This window comes from Limanda limanda, chromosome 18 (genome assembly GCF_963576545.1).
Source record: "Limanda limanda chromosome 18, fLimLim1.1, whole genome shotgun sequence".
NCBI lineage: Eukaryota > Metazoa > Chordata > Actinopteri > Pleuronectiformes > Pleuronectidae > Limanda > Limanda limanda.
The window spans coordinates 21364026-21385883 of record NC_083653.1 but is presented as its reverse complement, the minus strand read 5'-3'; the positions used below and the strand labels follow the sequence as shown (position 1 = coordinate 21385883).

At 40.9% G+C, this 21858-nt stretch overlaps 1 protein-coding gene across 1 annotated transcript; it reads right to left on the bottom strand.

Moving 5' to 3' along the window:
- Nucleotides 1-976: 976 nt before the first annotated feature.
- On the bottom strand, nucleotides 977-13323 carry ufl1 (UFM1-specific ligase 1). The gene is made up of 19 exons (XM_061091177.1): nucleotides 13144-13323; nucleotides 12836-12981; nucleotides 12618-12646; nucleotides 12386-12483; nucleotides 11286-11400; nucleotides 11007-11137; nucleotides 10338-10396; nucleotides 10099-10245; nucleotides 7368-7543; nucleotides 7083-7262; nucleotides 6858-6981; nucleotides 6643-6765; nucleotides 6311-6431; nucleotides 6054-6220; nucleotides 3632-3762; nucleotides 3358-3438; nucleotides 3177-3262; nucleotides 2179-2359; nucleotides 977-1428 (listed from the first exon to the last, which is right to left on the bottom strand). Exons 1-19 carry the CDS (start codon nucleotides 13218-13220, stop codon nucleotides 1210-1212), a joined length of 2391 nt encoding a protein of 796 aa, XP_060947160.1. The 5' UTR covers nucleotides 13221-13323; the 3' UTR covers nucleotides 977-1209.
- Between the last annotated feature and the right edge of the window lie 8535 nt (nucleotides 13324-21858).

The following is a 21858-nucleotide window of genomic DNA, read 5'->3' as shown; positions in this document are numbered from 1 at the left end:
AGGAAAGGGCTGGTCTCCTCTGATCCTCAGCCACATCTGTGGAATGGCGAGTAGGGCTTTCGCTGAGGACCTCAGGTTATGATACAAATGGTCTCAAGAGATGTGAAATGTACAAGTTCAGAACGGGCCTTAGAAGTCTGCAATAACATTTTTAAATCAATTTTAAAATTTACTGGAAGCCAGTGAAGAGAAGTATAAATGATAATCTGGTCTGTGGAGGTAGAGGTGAGTATTATTAAGTGCTCAATTATCTGAGGAAAGAGATTGCTTTCTAAAACAAAGCTCCTCCCCTTGTCAAGATGTAGCATCAAACAGTGTGTGGTGGTCAGGATGAAACTGTTGCTGTATTTTGTGTAAATCACTGGATGTCAGTGTTCTTTCAATCATTGAATCTTTGTTCCAGCAGAGTAAGGAAGGGTTTTGACTGCTGATCTGCCCTCCGTTAGTAATACCATCATAATGGAGCTAGTGTCAGCCTAGTCACCTACTATCATGGTATACAGACAGAGGATCTCTCTGTGGTCCTCTACAACTGAATACACATTTTTCAGTGGGCTGCTGTGGTCTCAGTTGGCTGTTGCAGCCCCCTAGTGTTAGAAAAGAAGAACTTGCACATTCACACCCTCACTTCATCTAAGGTTAAACTTCTCTCTGATAAGGTTTATTGTTAGAGTTTGATCAGGAAAACCACTGGGGGAATTCCCTCATCATCAGTTGGAGAACCCCCCCACTTGTGGTGTTTGGTTATAAGTCTTAACCTTATTTCATTTAGTGCATTGAGATGATATTGTGAAATGATTTAAATTTGAGTGTTCTGTTACTGAAAGCTTCAGAACGAGCACATTGCTTTGCCCACAGCTGTTCTAAGGCTTAAGAATTATATGCCCAGTTAAACGTTACAGGTATGTGGAGACACATGAGTCAGTATTGTTGACATAGAAATGACATTTGACTACGAACAATTGAAGGGCACACGTGGGGGAAGAGCTGAGTTTTTAATGAATGCGTGAAAAAACTGAACCTCATTGAGGATTTTCATGTTAATTGGGGTTTACAATGAGACGTCCCACACAGGAATTATGTCCACATGGATAAATCACAAAAATACAGTTCTTACAACTGACGTAGTAGTCCTGCAAGTATTTATCTGAACATTTAAGACCATAAAAACTTCATCGTTGAACAATCACTCTTCTCCTCTTTGTATGTTCAGTCCTCGTTGACAGATGTTTTCCTCTGGGACAGCACCAGCTCCTTCACCTGAGGCGCCAGGGTCATAAGCTCGGAGCGGACGCTCCGGGCCTCCTCCTCCTGCTCCTCCACCTTGTCGGCCTTGCCCTCTGCCTCCTCCTGTTTCCTGCCCTGACTCTGGCTCACCAGCTGCTTCACCACCAGGCTCTGGTAGGCCGACAGCAGCTGCTGCTGCTCCTGCAGCAACACATGGACGCAAGATAACATTTCAGCAGTTTAACTCGATGAACAGACACTCTATTACACCGACACTGCAGCAGATGGAGATTACAGACATCTGCTGAGTCTGAAAAGTGGATATAAACAATCGGAAAATGAAGTGATGCGTTGCCAACATTTGCTGACGCATTTAGAGCACACTGAAGCACAAACACGGCCATTATGACTGAGTTAACAATGTACTATTTTAGGTTTCCCACACCTGTTTATGGATCAAAAATAAACAGCCCAGAATGCATCTTGCGCTGTCTGTTATATTTTCATCTTTGTGTCTCCACAGACCGTGTTTGCATGTCTACAGTGGAGGGACAGGACCTGGTATTTGCATACAGGTTTGTGTTGGGGATAAAACTCTGGTAATACAATAACTTAAGAGAAATAGGCTTAAGAAACTGATTTTATTCAGCTCCGTCAGACTGGTCAAACTTCAGCTGACCTTGAGGATGTATTTTTGCAGAGAATAAAGACTTTGACTGTGTCTGACTGAGACATTAGTTATGGACATAGTCTTGGCCATAAGTATTTGGAAAGTTAAACATCTGTTCTTAAGGCTCTGAGCTTCAGCACATTTAAATTCCATGGTTTATGTCAATATAGATGGAAATAGAAGGATGTAGTGTATATTTTACATCTTAAAAGTGCCCCAATCATAATGTTAATTTTGACAGGACTGGTTAGGTTTTTGGTCACAGTGAGTGTCAGACATACTGTAGGTATTCGTCCTGTGAGAATTCCGATGATCTGAGGCACGCAGCGTCCCGGAGCGTGCAGCATGCAGTGGGTGTTGGCCTGAAACAGCAGCACACTGGTCAGATGGAGAACCAGAGCAGGGTCCTCCGTTTCCTTGAGCTGCTCGGTGAGGGCCTGACGGTGCAGGAACAGGGCCTGTCTGCAAACACACAAACGCATGCGTTAACAATTCACTAATTAAAGGGGACAATACTTGTGACGCTCATTACCAAGTCATTATTTTATTCTAAAGCCTCTTTTCCTTGTGATAATTTGGCACGACAGCGAGGTGAGAGAGTGCCTGGGTTGCCTGTTTGTGATGTTGCACTCAGTAAAATATGAGCACAAAGCTTCTCTACTGGCAATGGGAAAAGTTTTCCGCAGGTTTACCTGTGTTTGTACCCACGTACATCCACCAATTATGGTGTTAAAGAGGTATAATAGAGAAGCTATGCGTGATTTACTTTAAAAAATTAAAATCTATCTCAAACTGACAATGACAACAGCTCCTCAGTTCAGCCTCTGACTGACACAGGCAATATTCACTACGACCTACTTAAAAGCACACTTTCCTCTAATTGAGCAAACCTCTGGAAAGTGCATCAAGTGTTTGTGAGCTCCACCTCATCATCTAACCAATGTGGAAGTTCTGAAAGCAAACTGTTAAACTAAGCAACTCATAACTAAAGTCACGGATCATCATCGGTTAGAAATTGAAACTTTTTAAATCCATCCTCACGTGTGTGGAAAGCGACAAAGACTACTGAAAGGTCAATATTACACTGATTAACTGTTTATTGTATGAGATAAAGGTGTCGTACTCACTTTGGAGCAGATTTGACTTTTTATGTATGTTTACTTCATAATTTTTTGATATTTGGTACATTTAATACAAGGATCAGATTTGATACCAGCATATATATGTTTTTCAGTAAGCAAAAAATAGAAGGCCCCTTGAAGAAAAAACGAATAATTACCTCTCCTTTTTCTTGTCTCCTTTCTTCAGCATGAATCCACACACTTCAGCAGAAGTCTCTATGTTGGTCAGAAAGTCTTCAATCGTCTGATGAAAACAAGGTGAAGACATTTTTTAGATTTTATTCATCACACAGAAGCAGCAGCTGATCATGTACCTGACAGCAAACCTACTGGACTCACTTTGCCAATCAGACAGTTGTGCAGCTTCATGAGAGGTCCTTTAGTCTCCTCTGACAGTTTGCCCAGAATCTTCACTCTGACCTGAGGCGACATGTCAGAGACGATCAACATCCAGTCCACGCCAACAACTCCCACAGTGCATTTCACACAATGACACATGGTGTTAAAACTCTAAGTTGATCTAAATCAGATGCCGGGCTCTCTGACGGATCCTCACTCCCTGAGGGTTCTTCAATTCAAACACAGAAAACATTGAGAAAAAGTGTGTCCTGACCTCGTTGGTGATGGAGCTTGGGTTCTCCACAGACATCATCAGGTCAGCAGCCAGGAAGTTTACCAGGATGTTGGTGACGTCTGTGCACACAGTCTTCAGGACGTGCTTTGCAATGTTGACCTGTGTGTCATCTGCATGAACAAAAGATTTCTGTTAAATTCATTATAGAATAAATTAAGGCTCCTATATGACGTATGATTTTGGGCTATAGAGAGACATGTGGTGGTCGACAGTCCATAATAGACCTCGCTCAGACCTGGTTTTATCATCCGACCTGCGGTTTCATCTATACTACTACTATTTTGTTGCACACTTTTTAGGGCCCGAGCACCGAATGGTGAGAGGCCCTATTGAAACTGTAAGGATTTGTATTATTTCCCTTTGGGGGAGTTTTTCAGGGTCTAGACATAAATTCAAGGTCTACGGATATTTTAGTATTCTGGAGTAATTTGAATTGGGCGTGGCAAAATGGCTCAACAGCGCCCCCTGGAACGCAGCCCCTAGGTTTCCCTTTGACCGATCTTCACAAAAATCGTCGCCTACGTGTATCATGACCAGACAAACAAAAAAGTCTCATGAAAAACGCAACAAGAAGCCCGCCATTTTCTATTTAGTGGCCATTTTGGCCATATTCCACATTTTTACTTTGACGTACTTGTCCCAGGCCTTTCATCAGATCAACTTCAAATTTAGATGAGTGTCATCACAACAAGATGGAGATAAAAACTGATTTAGGGATTGATTTTTCGTCACACCGTGTGACCGTGGCGTGGCGTCAAAGTTTGATTAAACGCCATCAAAACAAGAGGTTCTGTATCTCAGACATATTTGGTCCAATCGGGTCCAAACTACACACATAAGACAAGAGTCCCAGCCTGATGATATCTACACAAAAATCATGACTTAAAATCACAGCACCCCCTGGTGGCTAAAGGAAATGTCTTGTTTTTTGCATGTCTTACACTTGGATTTATTCCTCCTCATCCACTGACCTCAACCATGTCAAACTGTATCAAATGGGTCTCAAGACATTGATAATAAAGATATAAGATTACTGTGACTTTTCGTCAAACGCCATATTAATGGCGTGGCATCAAAGTTCATCAACCTCGCCGTGAAACACGAAATTGCTGTAACTTCCGTGTTCATGGTTCCATCTCACTCAAACTACATGTGTGTATTAACATCCCCCCACTAAAGATATTCACATGGTTTTAAGGAATGGATGTGGCAAAATAACTGACTAGCGCCCCCTAAAGCTGTCAATCAAACACTGACCTTCCTTTATCACACATATTTAGTTAGCTCACTTTGTAAAGACAGAAATCTATAATTACACTGACATGAATGTGTTTGAAAGAATCCAAGCATCAAGTATATTGTATACTTGTATATGGGTCTATCTCCCTCAAACTACCAAGTGTAGCCACCCCACCCCGACAGACATTCAGATGGTTTTAAGGAATGGGCCTGGCAAAATAACTGACTAGTGCCCCCTAAAGGGCAGCCCCGGCACTACGATATGCCGACATCTACAAAAATATATAGGGACATATGTCTTTTCATAAAAAACAAATAAGTCTCCTGGATAGACATGCTAGACCAAACAGGAAGCCCGTCATTTTGACTTTAATGGCTATTTTGGCCATTTTCCACATTTGTACTTTGACAAACTCATAGGCCTTTCATCAGATCAACTTCAACTTCTGGGAATGTGAAGCGTTTAGCCTTGCCGCAGAGAGGAAAACGCATCCAACGCGGAGACGTGCGCTTGGTCATCGTTCGCTCTCTTCCCCAACCGCAACAGGCTTCAACGTGCAGGTGCTCGGGCCCGCAAGTGCTACAACGTAGCCCTAGTTGAATTTGTGTTCATACCAACATGCTTGAAAACATCAGGATTCACATACAATGGGAATGCACCTGCTGGTGTAAATAGAAAGGCATCTGCGTCCCACTGGACATGGGAATTGTTGCAGATTGCTCAAATAATAGATCGGCTCCTACACATGCTAGATACAACAACTAGCTGTAATTGATTATTAATGTTGCGTTCTAGACTGGTAGCTAAGGCTTGATTTCTTCCAGAAGGGGAAAGCTGTATTGTGACCAAAAACATCAGAGATTGTGATTCTACCTCATTGCTCCAAAACATGTCTGTTTCTGCCCGTCCAGAATTAAATGCAGCCTTGGACTTATTAAACTGAAACGGGGTCAGCAGCGTTTCCGAACTTCTATCTAAGCTGTAGGAATTAAATTGTGTCCTGGGCAACATTGACTGCCTTCTCCTCTGAGCCGCTACAGTTACATTATCAATCCAATGTATTTCTACTGTTTTCATTGTCAGTATTCTCTACTATTTTTAAAAACGTCCTGATCATTGACTGTGTGACTTTTTGTTATTTGTGGCAGGAGAAGGATTTACCAGAAAAGAACTTGGTGCCCTTTTCAAAGAGTCGGATGTTGTTGTACAGGTTGGTGATCTCCTCCTGTAGATCCTTCATGCTCTTCTTCTTGTTGGCCCCAGATGGAGAGCTGGTGGAGGACATGAACACTGCTCGCAGCACCTCCTGATAGGCTTTCATGAGAGGCCTGTGGAGACATAAACAGTCAGATAATGGCCTTGCTGTTCTCCCTGATCTTTGGAGAAGTTCTCACTTCAGACAGAAACCTGTGTTTTACCTCACTAAATTCCCTGCCAGCTCAGAGAGGATTTCTTCAGGGCAGTCACTCACTCTCTGCTCTAAAACAGCCACAATCTCCTCCAGGGCCATAAAGGGGGCTTCAGTCTGTCTGCTGCGATCTTGGCAAAGGTAACACACAAGCTAATTAGTCTCACAGGAAAAGTACATTTGACTTTGTCTTCCATGATAAAAAAACCCAGGGGAGAGATTTCGAGCCAACCAGCCATTACACTCTTGTTACAGTAGAATGTCCAACTGAAAAGGCTTAATGTGCGTACAGTGACATTATATCCCCGTGAAGATAAAATAGCTTTGTGGCCCTCAGCATACTTTGCTGTGAAGGTCCGGTTTCCTCATCACTGTCCTCGTCTCTCCTGCCTTTCTTCTTGGTTTTACGAATACGGATTTCCCTGGCGTTGCTTCCGCCGCCTGATTTCACACAGCCACTGCCCTCTGAGAGACAGAGAGTTAAGAGATGTCATAGAATCATAGATAATTAAAATGAATGCTGTGTGTCATGGTGAGATGGGGTTGTTTTAACAAACCTGTCGCCTTCTTCCTGCGTTCAGTTTCCCTCTTTTCCTTTTTAGACGGTGCCGAGTTCTCTGTCATAGACGATTTCTTCAGATCATCCTCAGTTATCAGAAACACAGGGTTGTTCTTGACTTCCTAAAAATCACATCACACAAAACACAAACACTGTTCTTTCAAATCTGTAAAATTCACCTATCTATGGTTAAAGAGTTTTCTTTGGTGTGACAGTGGAAGACCTTCTGAGCTTTCTGCTGCATGGCATCGTCAAATAACGACAGGCAGTTGCTGATGAATTTCTCACTGACGACCACCGTGCCTCCCAGTACTCTGGCAGAAGACTGGACATCAGTATTTCTCATAGCCTGGTTGATCAGGATCCCAACGTCCTCCATCGACAGGCAGCTGGGCAGAATCGGCTACAGCAGCCAGAGTCAGATGAGAGAAAATTAAATTAAAAACAATTCTAAACAAAAAAATAACAATGAATTTAATAGCAGTTAACTTAAGCCCAGTGTGAGCACCTGTATGTCTGTCCACGTGGCAGAGCTGACAGCTTCCTCCACAGAGGCCTCCACCTGGTCGACCAGAGTCTGACCCACACAGGCGGCCCTGAGGAACAGCAGCTTGTTGGACTTGAAGCGTTTTCTGATGTAGCTGGGGGGGTCGGGGATCCCAAGCCTGATCAACGCGTCAAACTCTGCAGGAAGAGAACTTCATCGGTTACACGCAACCCTACTGAAGACACTTCACATAGCGATGGTGAATCTGAATTTATGCGTGATACAAGGGGTTAATGGGTTACCAGGAGTCATGCCTTGTCTGTTTACACTGAAGCAGAGAAAGCTGACATAACACCGCCCCTATGTGATTTTAGATATCATGCAGACGTTCTGGAATCAGATGCATGACTCACACTCTGTCTCAATAACACACTTTAAATCACTAATTAAAACTAGGGTTGGGTAATGTTTGGTTTTTATCCGATACCGGTTCCTAACCGATACTTTTAAAACGATACCGGTGCCTAAACTGTGCCTGAACCGATACTTTTTTCAAAAAAGTGCACAAAACGATACTTGACTAAGAAAGGCTTTTTTATTGCCAAATATATTAACTGTATAAAGTAGATTATAAATATGAATAAATACAAAACCCTTTTGAACTTAAAACTATGAATAACATACGAACTGTTAACAAAAGTTTACACTTTACTTAAATAAATAAAAATAAATACAAAACACACACACTCTGACTCGTGACTCTGACTTCGGTGCCTGAGCCAAATGAAGACTGAGGGTCGCTTTTCCATCACTCAGAGACCCCCGTGTCTCCGCGGCTGGGGCTGTCGCAGGCAGGCTTCGGCCCCCCGCCTTCGGCCCCCCTAAAATGCGGTCGCTTTTATGAAACATTTCTCGGCGTGGTCTTCGTTCCTCCCGCCCGAGCCTTTCCAAGCCGGTCCTGGAGCCGGTCCCGGAGCTGGAGCCGGTCCCGGAGCCGGTCCCGGAGCACCGCCAAGGAGGAAATGCGCCCGGCGGGGGGGGGGCAGCCAGCGCCGGGGAGAGGTCTCACGAGGAGATCCCCCCCCCCCCCCACCTGCACGGGAGCCTGTCCTGTCAGGAGTCTGTCCACCGGCAGCCGCGCCGCCGCCGCTTCCCGTGAAGAAGGAGCGGAAGTGTGAGGAGGCAGGACGAGCGGAGACCTCAGTCTTCCATTGGCTCAGGCACCGAAATGAGGCACCGAAATCTCCGTTGCATTTCGGTCCGGGTAGGTACCGGTTGTATTGGAACCGGTTCCATATTGGAACCGGTTCTCGGTACCCAACCCTACTTAAAACTCATCTGTTCTCCTTGGCTTTCTCCTCGAGTTGAGTACGTTTTTATCTCAGCTTATAGTATATCTAAATCTTATATTTTATTTTACTTATATTTTTTGCGACTTGCACTATGATGTATTACAGGTTACTGTCCTTTTGTTGTACCATTACACTTGTGAAGCACTTTGATCAAACAAGTAGTTTTAAGTGTTCTATATAAACAAATTTGCCATTGACATGTTTTTTTAATATTATTTTATGTCTTCAATTACATTAATTGAAAATTACATCCCAGGTTAAACTCTGCTTATGGAGAAACATCAACATGTCAGCATCAATTTATGTTTCTCCAGTTTTCCATTAAAAAGTTTGAAAGGAATCTAACAAGTTGCAATCAAATATCAGAATTTAGTGCATTGAAATCAAATGCACATTCTGGGTTTAACTCAAAAGACTCAGAGGGAGTAAGGGACCAGGGGAGTGGTCATCTAGCCTTTTTAAACAACTCTTCAACCTGGGTGTATTCAGGACACCCCTAAAAACAAAAGGGTAGACAGAAAGTCCTGAATGCTTTAGGAACAGAGGAAGCGAATCAACTTGGCGACCACTTAAGGTAAAATGCTCATAAATGTAAGAATTCAAATTTGCTAAATAACCATGGAAAAATCTGGAATATCTTATTTTAATCCAGTGGCAATTGACAATGTAATTGAATTGCTGTGACAATCGCTATTCATGCCATCAAAACAATAATGTAAACAGTCTGAGTGAGAGTAACAAGTAACGTTTGTTACGCCCATGTAAGCCGCAATTTTTGCAAACTTCCTCGCTCATGTTAGAATTTTTTCACCGCGTGTCTATGGACAGGACTAACGTAACCAATATAAACACACTAACTGTGTATTGATCAATATATCAATCAGCAGCTGTCAGATGTGTCACTATTATAATGTTGGTTGATAACGGTTGTTAATATAATAACGTTAGTTTACATTATTTTATTTGTCAGTGTAATAAAGTTGGTTGGCTGCTGATGACTAGCAAGTTGTGTCCCAGTTCATAGGGGAACAGTTTCTAGCCCTCCCCCTTGTGGCAACGTTTGGGACACTCCCAGTGAAGGCCACTTCATATCTACTGGTAAGGTCAAGAGAGAGGAACTGGGACAGGGCCATCGGAGAGGAACTGCAACAGGGCCAAAGTCTTGTAAACATGGAGGCAGTCACGTGTTTGTTTATGCTTGAATTTACCTGGTCTGTCAAAATTATATTTATGACGAATTACATAAACACTTTCTGCAAAGATTTAGCAAGAATCATTAAATACAAAAAAAAATAGAGGAGAGTCGGATAGGAAGGAATAAGGTCAATGGAGAGAAATGAAATGGGAAACAACAAAAATGTGATTTAAAAAAAAACAACAATTGCAATACAAAAACATACCTAAATATCCATTCTGCTGGAGGAAGGAGTTCACCCAGGAATTCTGTGTTGTGGAGTAAATATCGGGGATGTACACAGCTTTGTCCTGTCGCCCTCCAACCACGCTTCCTTTCAGACGTCCAGTATTCACCAACTCCTCCAGGACAGCTGATAACAACAAAGTTCCATGTGATTAAAATCCACTGTGTAACAAAGAGTCAAATAAACAACTGTCAAACATCAGAGGAGTCTCTTCTTACTGTACAGAAGATGTTCCTGAAATCCAAAAGCTGTGATCATGCTGCTCACAGGTGTAGGCCTACAGAAGGAAGATAAACATTTCATATCACATTCAAAACAACACAAATAAGAAAGTCAATGGGTCTCATGCATGAATGTATTTGTCTCCTGTATCTCAGTATTCTGACAAAATCCCTTGTTTCAACTTAATGAACACCTGTTGCTCTGTAAGGCCACATGTTCTGCTGTTTGTGTAAAAGTTTCATTCACAAATATATTACCAGAAATCATTTAGATTATTTTGACATAATATTTAACTCCATATAAATTCACATTGGGGTTTTATTAGGGCTGGGCAATTTAACAAAAATGTATCAAAATTACATTTATAACCTTTAACCAACCTTATACTTTCCTAGCTCTGGTTTCACCACTGATTTCCCCAATCGGTTTGATTCCGAATTACAAGATCCCGATTCAATTCGATTTGATTCAATATTGATTCAGTTATGGATATTTCATTGTACAAAACCTGTTTTGCTTGGAAATAAAATATATTTTCAGAAAACTAATACTGAAAACTGTGAAAGGAAAGGTCTAACTTGCTGCAGTTGTCCACTATCACTTGCGTCGTCCACTAAGTTGTTTACAGGAGTGGTTATTGTATGAAATATCTGAACACTGTTTACCTTGTGATGGCGCTGAAGAGCCCTCGGATTCTGGCTTTGTGTCGAGCAACAAAAGCTGGTGTGAATATGACTCCCTTGTTGTACTCGTCCATTTCTCCTTGGATAAGCTTCCCAAGACGCTTTGACAACTCCTGAAATACAAACAGTGAAGTCAGCGATGTAATAATATGCGTGTGTGTGTGTGTGTGTTAAGAAGCTAACTACCCGGAGGGATCAATTGTCTAAATACAAAGTTTATTAGCAAATGTAACATGAGATTTTTTCAGCAATGTATTTCACCTCCGATAGGAAATCTCCAGGGAGGTCATAACTTTTGCAAAGTTCTGCAATACTGATCAGACCAGCCTCCTGCAGTTTGTCGTTCACCTCCTCAGCTAAACGGTTCAGGTACGAGCTGCAGACAACACAAGATGATCAAACCACACATCAGTTCAGATTCACCAGGTTTGTTCCCTAATAAAGATTTTGTCTTTTCACCTTTTGCTTTTGTTTTTGTTACCCTCTTAAGGATTTGTGTCTACCTATCTTAAGCTGCTTTCATACATGCAGTGAACTCCGGATCATTTCGTGACATTTTCCAATGGGGCTGGATGTGAGAAAGCAAATGTCCGAATCAGAGCCTCCGGACTCTCTCCAGAGTGTCTTTAGCCAGCCCCCTAGTAAAATATCTGGACAATGTCTGAATGGGGGATCCTCCACAGGATTCACTGTGAGCGAGTGGGCATGTTGATGATATTTCTAACACGCAGCGGATGCAAAAAAGAAAAAGAAAAAACTAACCAAATATCGAAGGATGAAAAAGTGGTGCAACGCACAATGATGAAAGATAACTTTTAGCGATAACAGCAGAGGCCGGTGTCAATGTGCTGAAAACACAGGATTTCCACAGTAGGCCCAATTCTGCAGACAATCTTCAGAGTTCATGTCTGAAAACCACTTTACTGAAAAACTCCAAACACCTGCACTTTTGTCTGTCTGCTATCCTGGTCTTGTGTCGTGCCTCCCTCTGTCACCTGGCAACTTATGGGTTAGGGTTAACAACCACAGTTATAATTTAGAGTCTACTTTTGATCTGTGTATTTCAACTGGCTCAGAACAATAGTGTCGCAATAGTGTCAAAAGTGTCTGGTGGGGTAATATTGTACTATATTTTTAATACAGAACTACAAACAACACTGCCTTTTAATTGAAAGATTCAACACCTGCAGTAGCATGCCGAAGTTTGTAGTGTAAAGTGCTCTGAGTGGTCACGAAGTCTAGAAGAGCTCTATATAAATACAGTCCACTTATCATACAGAACATATGAGGGCTCTCTGGATCCTGTTTCATGGTGAGACGGGTGGACTCCAGCACTAATGTGCAATTATTGTCATACTCACTCATCAATGAGTTGTCCCAGTACGAGCTGAACGTCTCTATCAGACTTCACGATGTCACTCGCTCTGTTTTCAACATGGACCCAGTCCACATTGAGAATCTGTAGGAAAGGAAGAAGGTCAGGACAACATTTCCAGGATGTTTGAGTAGTAGACTGCTCTGGCTCTGAGCTTTCACAGACATATGGTGCAGGACACAGTTCAGAACACACAGCAACATTTACACTTCACGAACCTGCTGGAGGTCGACGATGTTGACTCTCCCTGTGAAAGGAAATGACAGGACTGATTTAGTGTCAGCATGTCTACCCTAGAATATAAGAGTAGTTGACTATACTCCTACAGCCTGAGACCACTTATAAATGGTTTATATGGTGATGTGAAGGCTCTTGTATTAACAGGAGATCATCTGGACCACGTTGAGTCTACTTTGTGTTTGGCTGGGACACTGACCTCCATGCACGTACAGCTCATCTCGGATCTCTCTGCTGATCTGTGCTGGGGTGATATACTCTTTCCCATCGAGCGTGTGCACCACATCCAGCTTCTTGTCCTGAACCAGTTTTGTGATGATCTCAATACAGTTCCTCTCGGACAGCCTGTGGAGAGTTTCAAAAGCAAGTGTCAGTGACGGTGTAACCCTGCCATTTGCAGAAATGTAGTTTCCCCTCTCTAGTTATTGTTAACAACAGCTGTTATCAGAGAGGAGACAAGTCCCAGCTTTTAAACGAGACCCCGTTAGCTCCGCTGCTAGCACTTACCTTTGCACCGTGTCAGCAAACTGAGCTCTCTGGAAGTCCGCGGCGAGCCGGCGAATTTCTTCCCAGTCGGCCGCCATTTTTCCAACTTAAAGTGTCGGTAAAGTGAGTCGGCTGTCAGAGCTTTCCTGGACACTTCCCTTCCACAGCGCGTTAGCTAGCTGACAAGACGCCTCTCTCTGTTAGCCACACGTCAACATACAGTGACGTGTACGGTGAGCCGAGAGGGACAAATCTCACTCGCACACAGCTTCCTGCACCGTGATATGTGTGCAGAGAAACTGAGCTGGACCGACGAGGCCTTAAACAGGATTAGGACAGTAACATTAGAGCTTTGACTAATCTATAATATACAGAAATATTGGAAAGATAAACTACGGCTCTTAAAATCAAGCCCCATCATATATTAAAGAGTTAATGGCACCATGTGGTCCCAATAGATCACTAGATCATGCTACCAAAATAAAGGCTCTCTCTCTTTCAAGATCCAGATCCACTATTATAATGATTGTTGTTGCTGTTGTTTTTGTCTGGTCTCTCTCTCTCCTCTCCTCTCTTCCCCTGTTTCCTAGGCTCACGTTGCTCATAGGTAATAACCTATTTGTCCCTGCTGACGTTGACCTTTTAAATACCCTTAGCCTACATGAGTGTATTGATTGTTTATTGTTAACATTTTTTATGTTTTTATTTTGTATCTATGTCCACTGATTGTGTGTTTGTTCAACTTTCTGTACAACAAAATGTCACTTGGGGAAAATGAGATATGTTAATCATTATTACTATTAATAATACTATTGTTGTTGCTCTATTATTATTATTATTATTATTATTATTATTATTATTATTATTATTATTATTATTATTATTATTATTATTATTATTATTACCATCTGGTGCTGCCATCATTAATTTAATCATTGAAGCTTTCAATATCAGCCTTTTTATTTTCATTATAATAAGGAAAATCGTTACACAAATGTTGGTCCTCCCCCTATCTCTCTCTCTCCCCTCTTTTCCACCCACCTCTCATCTCTTTGCCATTTTTATTCTCTCCATATTTGCCAAGTATTTGTTCATTGTTGGAACTGTTGGATTTCTCTATAATTGTTAAGGTCTCACCCTTCATTTTTAAAGTGCCTTGAGATAATGTGTGTTTTGATTTGGTGCTATACAAATACAAATTAATTGAGTTTAATTAACAATAGATATATAGATAGATAAATAATGATTACTTTTATATTACAAATTAAAATTAATTAAGATTAATAAACAATAGGGAGTGCAACACAACTAAACTTTAGGAAAAGTTAAAAACTGGTGAGTTATGGACTTTTGAAAAACGGCTGCGGGTAAATATACACACATGTCAATTCAGTCCAGTGGAATTTCATTTGTATTGCACCAAATCACAATATACATAATCTCAAGGTACTTTACATAACAGAGACCTTACAATATTATAGAGAAACCCAAAAGGTCCCACAATGAGCAAACACTTTGCAACTGTGGAGAGGAAAACTTCCTTTTAACATGATTATGCAGGATATTCAAAATAGTACATTATGAAGTTAAGTAAGAGACAAAATATGATTAAAATGTTTATATCATAGTTATAGCAGCGTTCCCTCCTAGCAATGAGCATAACCTGGCATGCAGTGATCATCTTGGCAACAGGAAGCTCGATAAAGTTTCTATTGAAGGGGGATGGAGAGAAAGAGTGGGTGGTAGTTGTCACCTATTCACCAATAACTTTTTAGCAACAGTGTATGATGTCTTTGGCTACATTTATCTGAATTAGAGCATTAATAAAATAAATGCACATGCGATGTATGACATGCATCTGATCTTGATCAAAGATTTACCTGATTCAACAACTGTCAGTGTAAATATAACCAGCCAATTGAATATGTATTTACATGTTTAACTACCATATCTCTATTCTGGACTCGTCAGAGCTAAAACCTAAATAAATAAATAATCTATCAATCAATCAATAAATCAAATTTTATTTGTTTAGCCCATATTCACAAATTCACAATTTGTCTCACAGGGCTTTAACATGGTGTGACATCCTCTGTCCTTAACATTCACCAAGAGTAAGGAAAAACTACTAAAAACCCTTTTAACAGGGTAAACATAAGAATGAAGAATAATTTTAATATGATTCTTGGCTGATGAAATCATATGGAAATCCCTTATTTAAATTGTCCATCCTGGCTGCAGCTCAGTGAAACATGATATGAAAAGTAATGGAACAAACTCAAGTTGCAGTTGAAACCACGAAACTCTAGGGAGCAGTAGACTACAAGCTATTGAACTCCTTGCAGGTCGTTTAACAGATGGTTCTGTGCTGTATGAAGCATTCCATCATGCCAGCAAAGACCTGGTAGGAGTGAAACACTGTAATTATATGTCATGTGCACATTCACTGCAGGCCTATATGTAATTAATTGCAAGCTAATTTTTTAAAAAGCACAATCTCAATGAGAAAATGGTCCCTCTGTGTCTCTCAGAGCCATGTACTCTCTAATAGCCTGCTGTGATGAGGAACTTCTTGAAAGAACCCCTACAGTTAACCAGCTTCCACGTATAGATATAGCCTGCTTTGCCTCTTGGAAGAAATGCACATGTTCCATAAGGGTGAAGAAGAAACTAATCAGTAGCCTGCAGCCAAGTTTGAGAATCAGGAGAAAAGTTGTAAAATGATTTGTTCAAACTTTTGGATGTATTTTATGATTTTCTCTCAACATAACATCTGCCTTCAAGCTTGCATTTAACAGACCACTCGAGGTAAAGGAAAAGCATGAGATTAAAGTATACGTTGTGTGGAGTGTGTGGGTGTGATACAGTTTCCACTCACTCCTCATTGACAAGGAGCTAAAATGTAGAAATACCCTATGTAAAGGTTTTCTGATGGAATTTCCTGAGCTGGTATATTGTGCTGGACCCAGTGCGGACAGCCGCATTTGCTTCTCACGTCTGAGTGCAGCAAACATACATAAAGCTGGTTTTACGCACATGGATGATTCATCGAAGCTTTGTTTGTTCTGGTTATATGACATTATGTGTTTGTGGCTGACTGGATGTGTGAGTTTGCCAGTAAACTCTCTCAGGTTTGAATCGGTGCAGTCAGGCTGAATGTAGAGTTTTATAGGGATATAAAGGTAGGAAAGGCCATTTAAGTGGAGGAAAACTCTGATTTCTATTTCTGCCATAGTTATGAATTAATACATAGTAGAGGTCACTTATAGGAATAAGCTTTTAGCTCTATCATGTCTCATGTAGAAAAAGATTTGAGATAAGTAGACTGGATGATTGTTGTCTTAAATGTTTCTCTAAGGCAATTCGTTTTTCACTTTAAAATTAAATTTAAAAAGAACTTTGCTCAGGGATCAGTCATGTAGACATAAAATATCAGGTGTTTTTCATTTGGTTTTATTGCACTTTAATGTTTTCCTGTTTTTATGTGTATTTGTCTAATGGTCCATTAAAGAGCCCACATTGCACACTAGATTACACTCTGTGCTTTGGAATATTAATTCATGCCAGAATACAACTTTAAATTAACAAAAAATGTAATTATATGTGCAAAGGAGCAGGTAAATTTCAATTGAAATTAAAATGCCTGTATTTCAGACTTGTGACCTGTTTACAGTTTGCAGTGGTGGAGTAGATATTAGGTTCCTTAGTTCCCAAGTAAAAATGCAATGGGTTCAAAATGTCAAACAAAATTCAATGTGAACCATAACCATAACCGTAACCAGACTTGTCCTTAACAGATTGGAATCAGATTCTATTGATGCACACACCCAACAATCAGATGCTTCATGGTTTCTGCTGCTGTGTGATGGCCAGGGAAACCTGAATAACTTTCGCAGAGCCGTAATGCTCCAAAACCTGTTCTATTAATGAAATATGCTGCAGAGCCTCTGAGATAGAGCCAGAAAAAACTCAAACCAGATTTTTATGTTTCATTCTGCTCTCTATGACCCTGCACTAATCTTAGTCTAAAGAAGCTCTATGGCAACACCACTAATGTGGCTAATTGAGTCCTCAAAAGCGTTAATATAAAAAAAAAAAATTGATCCAGTCTATTTTCAAACTTCAAAGCGGAGCTTCCCTGACAAAATTTAGGTCATATTTCCACAGTGAGTAAGCGCTGTGGGAATGCCTGTTTGAATTGTAATCAAGTTGAGGTCCATTAGTAAACACGTTTGTCTCTGCAGCAGCATACTGTGACTTCAAACAGCTCAACTTAAGATAGTGATTGGGGAGAAAATCTGCTTTGAAGATGTCACTGAACAAAGTGTGAGATGCTTGTTCCCATTTATCCTTTTTGTTTTCTTAAATGCATGTGGAAAGTGTCACATTCAGCAGGTTACATGAAAACCAGGCCACTTGGAAAAAGGCAGGATACGGTTTAAATACACTGTTAAAATACAATGCAACAGCTCAGTACACAGATTTCTCACTTTATTTTGAAATCATCGCTTACCTATTAACAAGAGAGATGTAGTGATAAAAGATGTCTCATCCTTGGACATATAGAAGCTGCTTAAAGGTCAAAACAAAGCGAGTTTTTTGAAATCAAGGAATGTGGACAAGTCACAGCGCTATGTACAAAAAAGCTTTAAACGTGTGCACTTTCAGAATGTCTGTGACATTTGTAAAAGTGCATTATTTTGTACGCATGAAAAACAAGAGTTTTTTAAAGATTGAACACAAAAATAAGAGCTCGGCCTTTCAATCTCATATCCTTATTCCTCTTTCGCCTCTGCACACCCTTGGCATTGATGTGAAGTGTGTGTGTGAAGCGAAACTTGTGTTTGCCACAGTAATTATAACATCCCAAATGGTGTAGTAGAGGTTGATAATCTAAGGAGGATTTTGTGAATTTTAATGGTTTCAATACTCAAATGCTTTGATAATGAGCTGTCTTTCATCCTGCCACAATGTTGTCAGAGAGATAGATTCTCTGTCAGAAGTCTTTGTGTTCCACAAACACACGCTAAATGTTGATACACAGTGCGCGGTTGGTGACATTAGTTTTATGTTGTGTCCTCCGCAATAACAGAAACATTTGTTATACACGTCAAGTTTAAAGCTGCAACAAACTAATTTATATTAACAATGCATCAAATCACTGAGTAATGGTAAAGATGTTGCTTATGATGAACACAAAAATAATTACCACTCACCTCTGAAGGGTTTTTCATGTCTTTGCTTTGGTTTTTTACATCCTGAGGCTTTATTTAACTAGAGTCTCATTATCCATATCAGTGCCATGTCCTGCAACAACATGCAGTTGTTTTTAGCTGTATTTGTCTCAATAGCCACAGTACACTATTACACCAATACCCTGCACAAAAACCCACATACACAAAGCTGGCGATTAGCTGCTAGTATTTCCCAAGTGCGTCCCCAGCATGTCCCATTGTTACAAAAACATTGATAACTACTTTGAGTTGCTGTACTTTCTGCAGCCCACCCAGATAGCTAGCTTGTTAGCTTTGTCACTGGCTCTTGATAAGTCACGGGAGAGGTGAGCCGGGAAAGGTTGAGCCCATTGGATTCTTCATTGCTCAAGAATGGAAGGTCGCAGCCTCTGAAGCAACATGTGTCATTGAGGTGTCTAGTTTTTGCAATGCCCTTAAGTGGCCAAAACAAAGCATTTTTTTTGTTTGACCTTCATTTCCACATTTTTCTTATGATTTCATAGAAGTTTGGTCTGTCTCTGTAGCTATTGCCATTGTTTTGTTTTTGGCACTTTGACAAGTCCAAATTTGACCTGGAGGTTGAGATGCAAGCTGTGGTGGATATAAGTTTTTGCCAGAAGGACTTCTTTTCTGTTCCAAATCAAATTTATGATTAGTCAACATTGACATTCAATTACACCTGGTATAACTATGTGCTTCATGTCCACATTTGATGTTGATATGAGAGTTAATTTACACCTGGTATAAATATGGTATCTCAAGTGTCCACACTGAGATCTGATTAAGATTTGACAACTTTTTCAAGCTCACGTCACATCCTACTTTCGTTTGCACAAACCCAAAATAAACAACAAACTACCAACAGGTTAAATTTATAAATAATGAAGAAGAAGGAGATGGCAGTAACTCATACATTTGCAATATTTAGTTTGATTGGTTTTCAAAGGAGGGGTAGAATCTGTCAATCCATCCTCAGGGGACTTGAATTACATACATAGTTTAGGACTGAGAAGAGGACTCAGAAGAAGGCCTTCTGTATTAACTGGCTAATTGCTTCTCGCTGCCTATGGCTGCTGCTACCTCTCTGGTGATTATAATTTCTGCCCATGTTGTACGCTCCTGATCCAAATCTTAAGACCAGTTAAAAAATTGCATGAATTTGCATTTTGCACTGTTGGATCTTAGGAAGGTTCTAAGTAGAGCTTCAAAATACAAAAAGAAGAAATGGGAACAAGAGACCAAACGTTGTGAGCAGGCAATTTATTGAAAACAACAATTTAACTGAAGTAGGCTGTTCATCAGCTGGTCAAAAGTTTAAGACCACAGCCTTTAAAAGCCAAAATCTGTGCAAAAATTTGGATTCCATGTCATTTCCTGTCAAGTAATCACACTGTGAAGATCTCTTGATGGCAAAGGCAAAAAAGCTCACCGTCTTTGAACGTGGTAGGATTGTTGAACTGCATAAACAAGGCCTCTCACAACGTGCCATCGCTGCTGAGGTTGGACGCAGTAAGACAGTCATTTTGCATTTCTTAAAAGATCCTCAGGGTTATGGAACAAAAAAATCAAGTGGTAGACCCAAAAAAATCTCACCGGCGCTGAGCCGTGGATCCGAATGGCTGTCCGTCAAGACACGGGACGATCCTTGTCCCAAATTAAGGCCATTACTGGTGCTGACTGCAGCCCAATAACCATCAGACGGCATCTGCGAAGGAAGGGCTTCAAAAACAAGAAACGTCTTCAAAGGCCACGTCTCCTTCAACGCCACAAAATTGCCCGTTTAGACTTTGCAAGGGAGCACCAAACATGGGACATTCAAAGGTGGAAGAAAGTTTTATTCTCTGACGAGAAAAAATGTAACCTTGATGGTCCTGATGGCTTCCAACGTTACATGCATGACAAGGAGATGCCACCTGAGATGTTTTCTACGCGGCACAGTGGAGGGGGCGCCATCATGATCTGGGGTGCTTTTTCCTTCAATGGAACAATGGAGCTCCAGGTTGTGCAGGGGCGTCAAACAGCAGCTGGCTATGTGGAGATGTTGCAGCGGGCATCCCTCATGACTGAGGGCCCTCGTCTGTGTGGTAACGACTGGGTTGTTGTCTCTTGTTCCCATTTCTTCTTTTTGCATTTTGAAGCTCTACTTAGAACTAGGGATGAGCGAGTACAGCATTATCTGTATCTGTACCTGTTAACCATATGAATTATCCGTATCCGTACTCTGAGTGGGCGGGGCATAACCCGGAAGTGGGCTGGTTCAACATAACTTTCTTTTTTAACTTCGACATTTTTTTAGGATTTTTTTTTTTTTAATTTATTTCCACACCAGGGGTGTGTGTGTGTGTGTGTGTGTGTGTGTGTTTGTGTGTGTGTGAGTGAGATGCGAGGGACGTTCACTGTCTCCCGGAGAAATGAACACTCTATGTTTTTAGTATAGAAAGACGTGAATTATATTCGTTCACAAGTCATACAGACTGGTTTTGTTATTTTCACTTTACATTAACACTTAAAGTTTAGTGCAGTGTAATTGTTTGCCGTGATAATTAAATGCCAGTGTGATAATAAATGACAATTTCAAACCATACAAACTGTCATGTTGTACTGTATTTAATAGAGGTTTACTTTACTGTAAAGTAAGTGTAAATGTAAAGTGAAAATAACAAAACCAGTCATTATGACTTGTGAACAAATATAATTCACGTCTTTCTATACTAAAAAACACAGAGTGTTCATTTCTCCGGGAGACAGTGAACGTCCCTCGCATCTCACTCATCAAGACTCGTACCCGAAGACCCAGTCGGGAAATGAACGAATCATATCTGCTTCCTTGACTGAGCCTATGGAACAGTCCCGATGCGCAGTGAACCTGAGTGACTGAGATACAGAGAGCTGTTCTGTGAGTGAGTGAGCAGAGCCGTGTGTGAATGGGAGGAGCGCTGTGACGCTGTGTGAGGATTTTCATTCAGTCCGAGCACAGATAATGACTCCGATTACTCGTATTATAATCGTACTCGGCAAAAGTGCTTTATCCGTACCGGATACTCGTTTCAGCCGAGTATCCGGCTCATCTCTACTTAGAACCTTCCTAAGATCCAACAGTGCAAAATGCAAATTCATGCAATTTTTTAACTGGTCTTAAGATTTTGATCAGGAGTGTATGTGGATTGAAAAGAATTTGCATTAACACTTCTGTTAAATATGGTGATGCCTTGCCCCGCGCGTGACGGTGTCAGTTGCGTCTCGCCTGCATCTGTTGTTGACACAGAGCTGATACATGGGGTTTGTGGTATGACTACTGTACTTGCACAAAAAAAGCCTATACTGAATTAAATGCGTAGACTCTACTGCAAGAAGCTGTGCATCCTTCAGTCCTGAAAATATAGAATTTCCTTGTTAAAACAAAAGAATGAATTCAGTCAACAGAAATACTAGTGCTTTTACTTTTAAACAGCTACAGGAGCGTTGCCAATTATCCCCGTTTGTGACATATTTGAGAGATAGA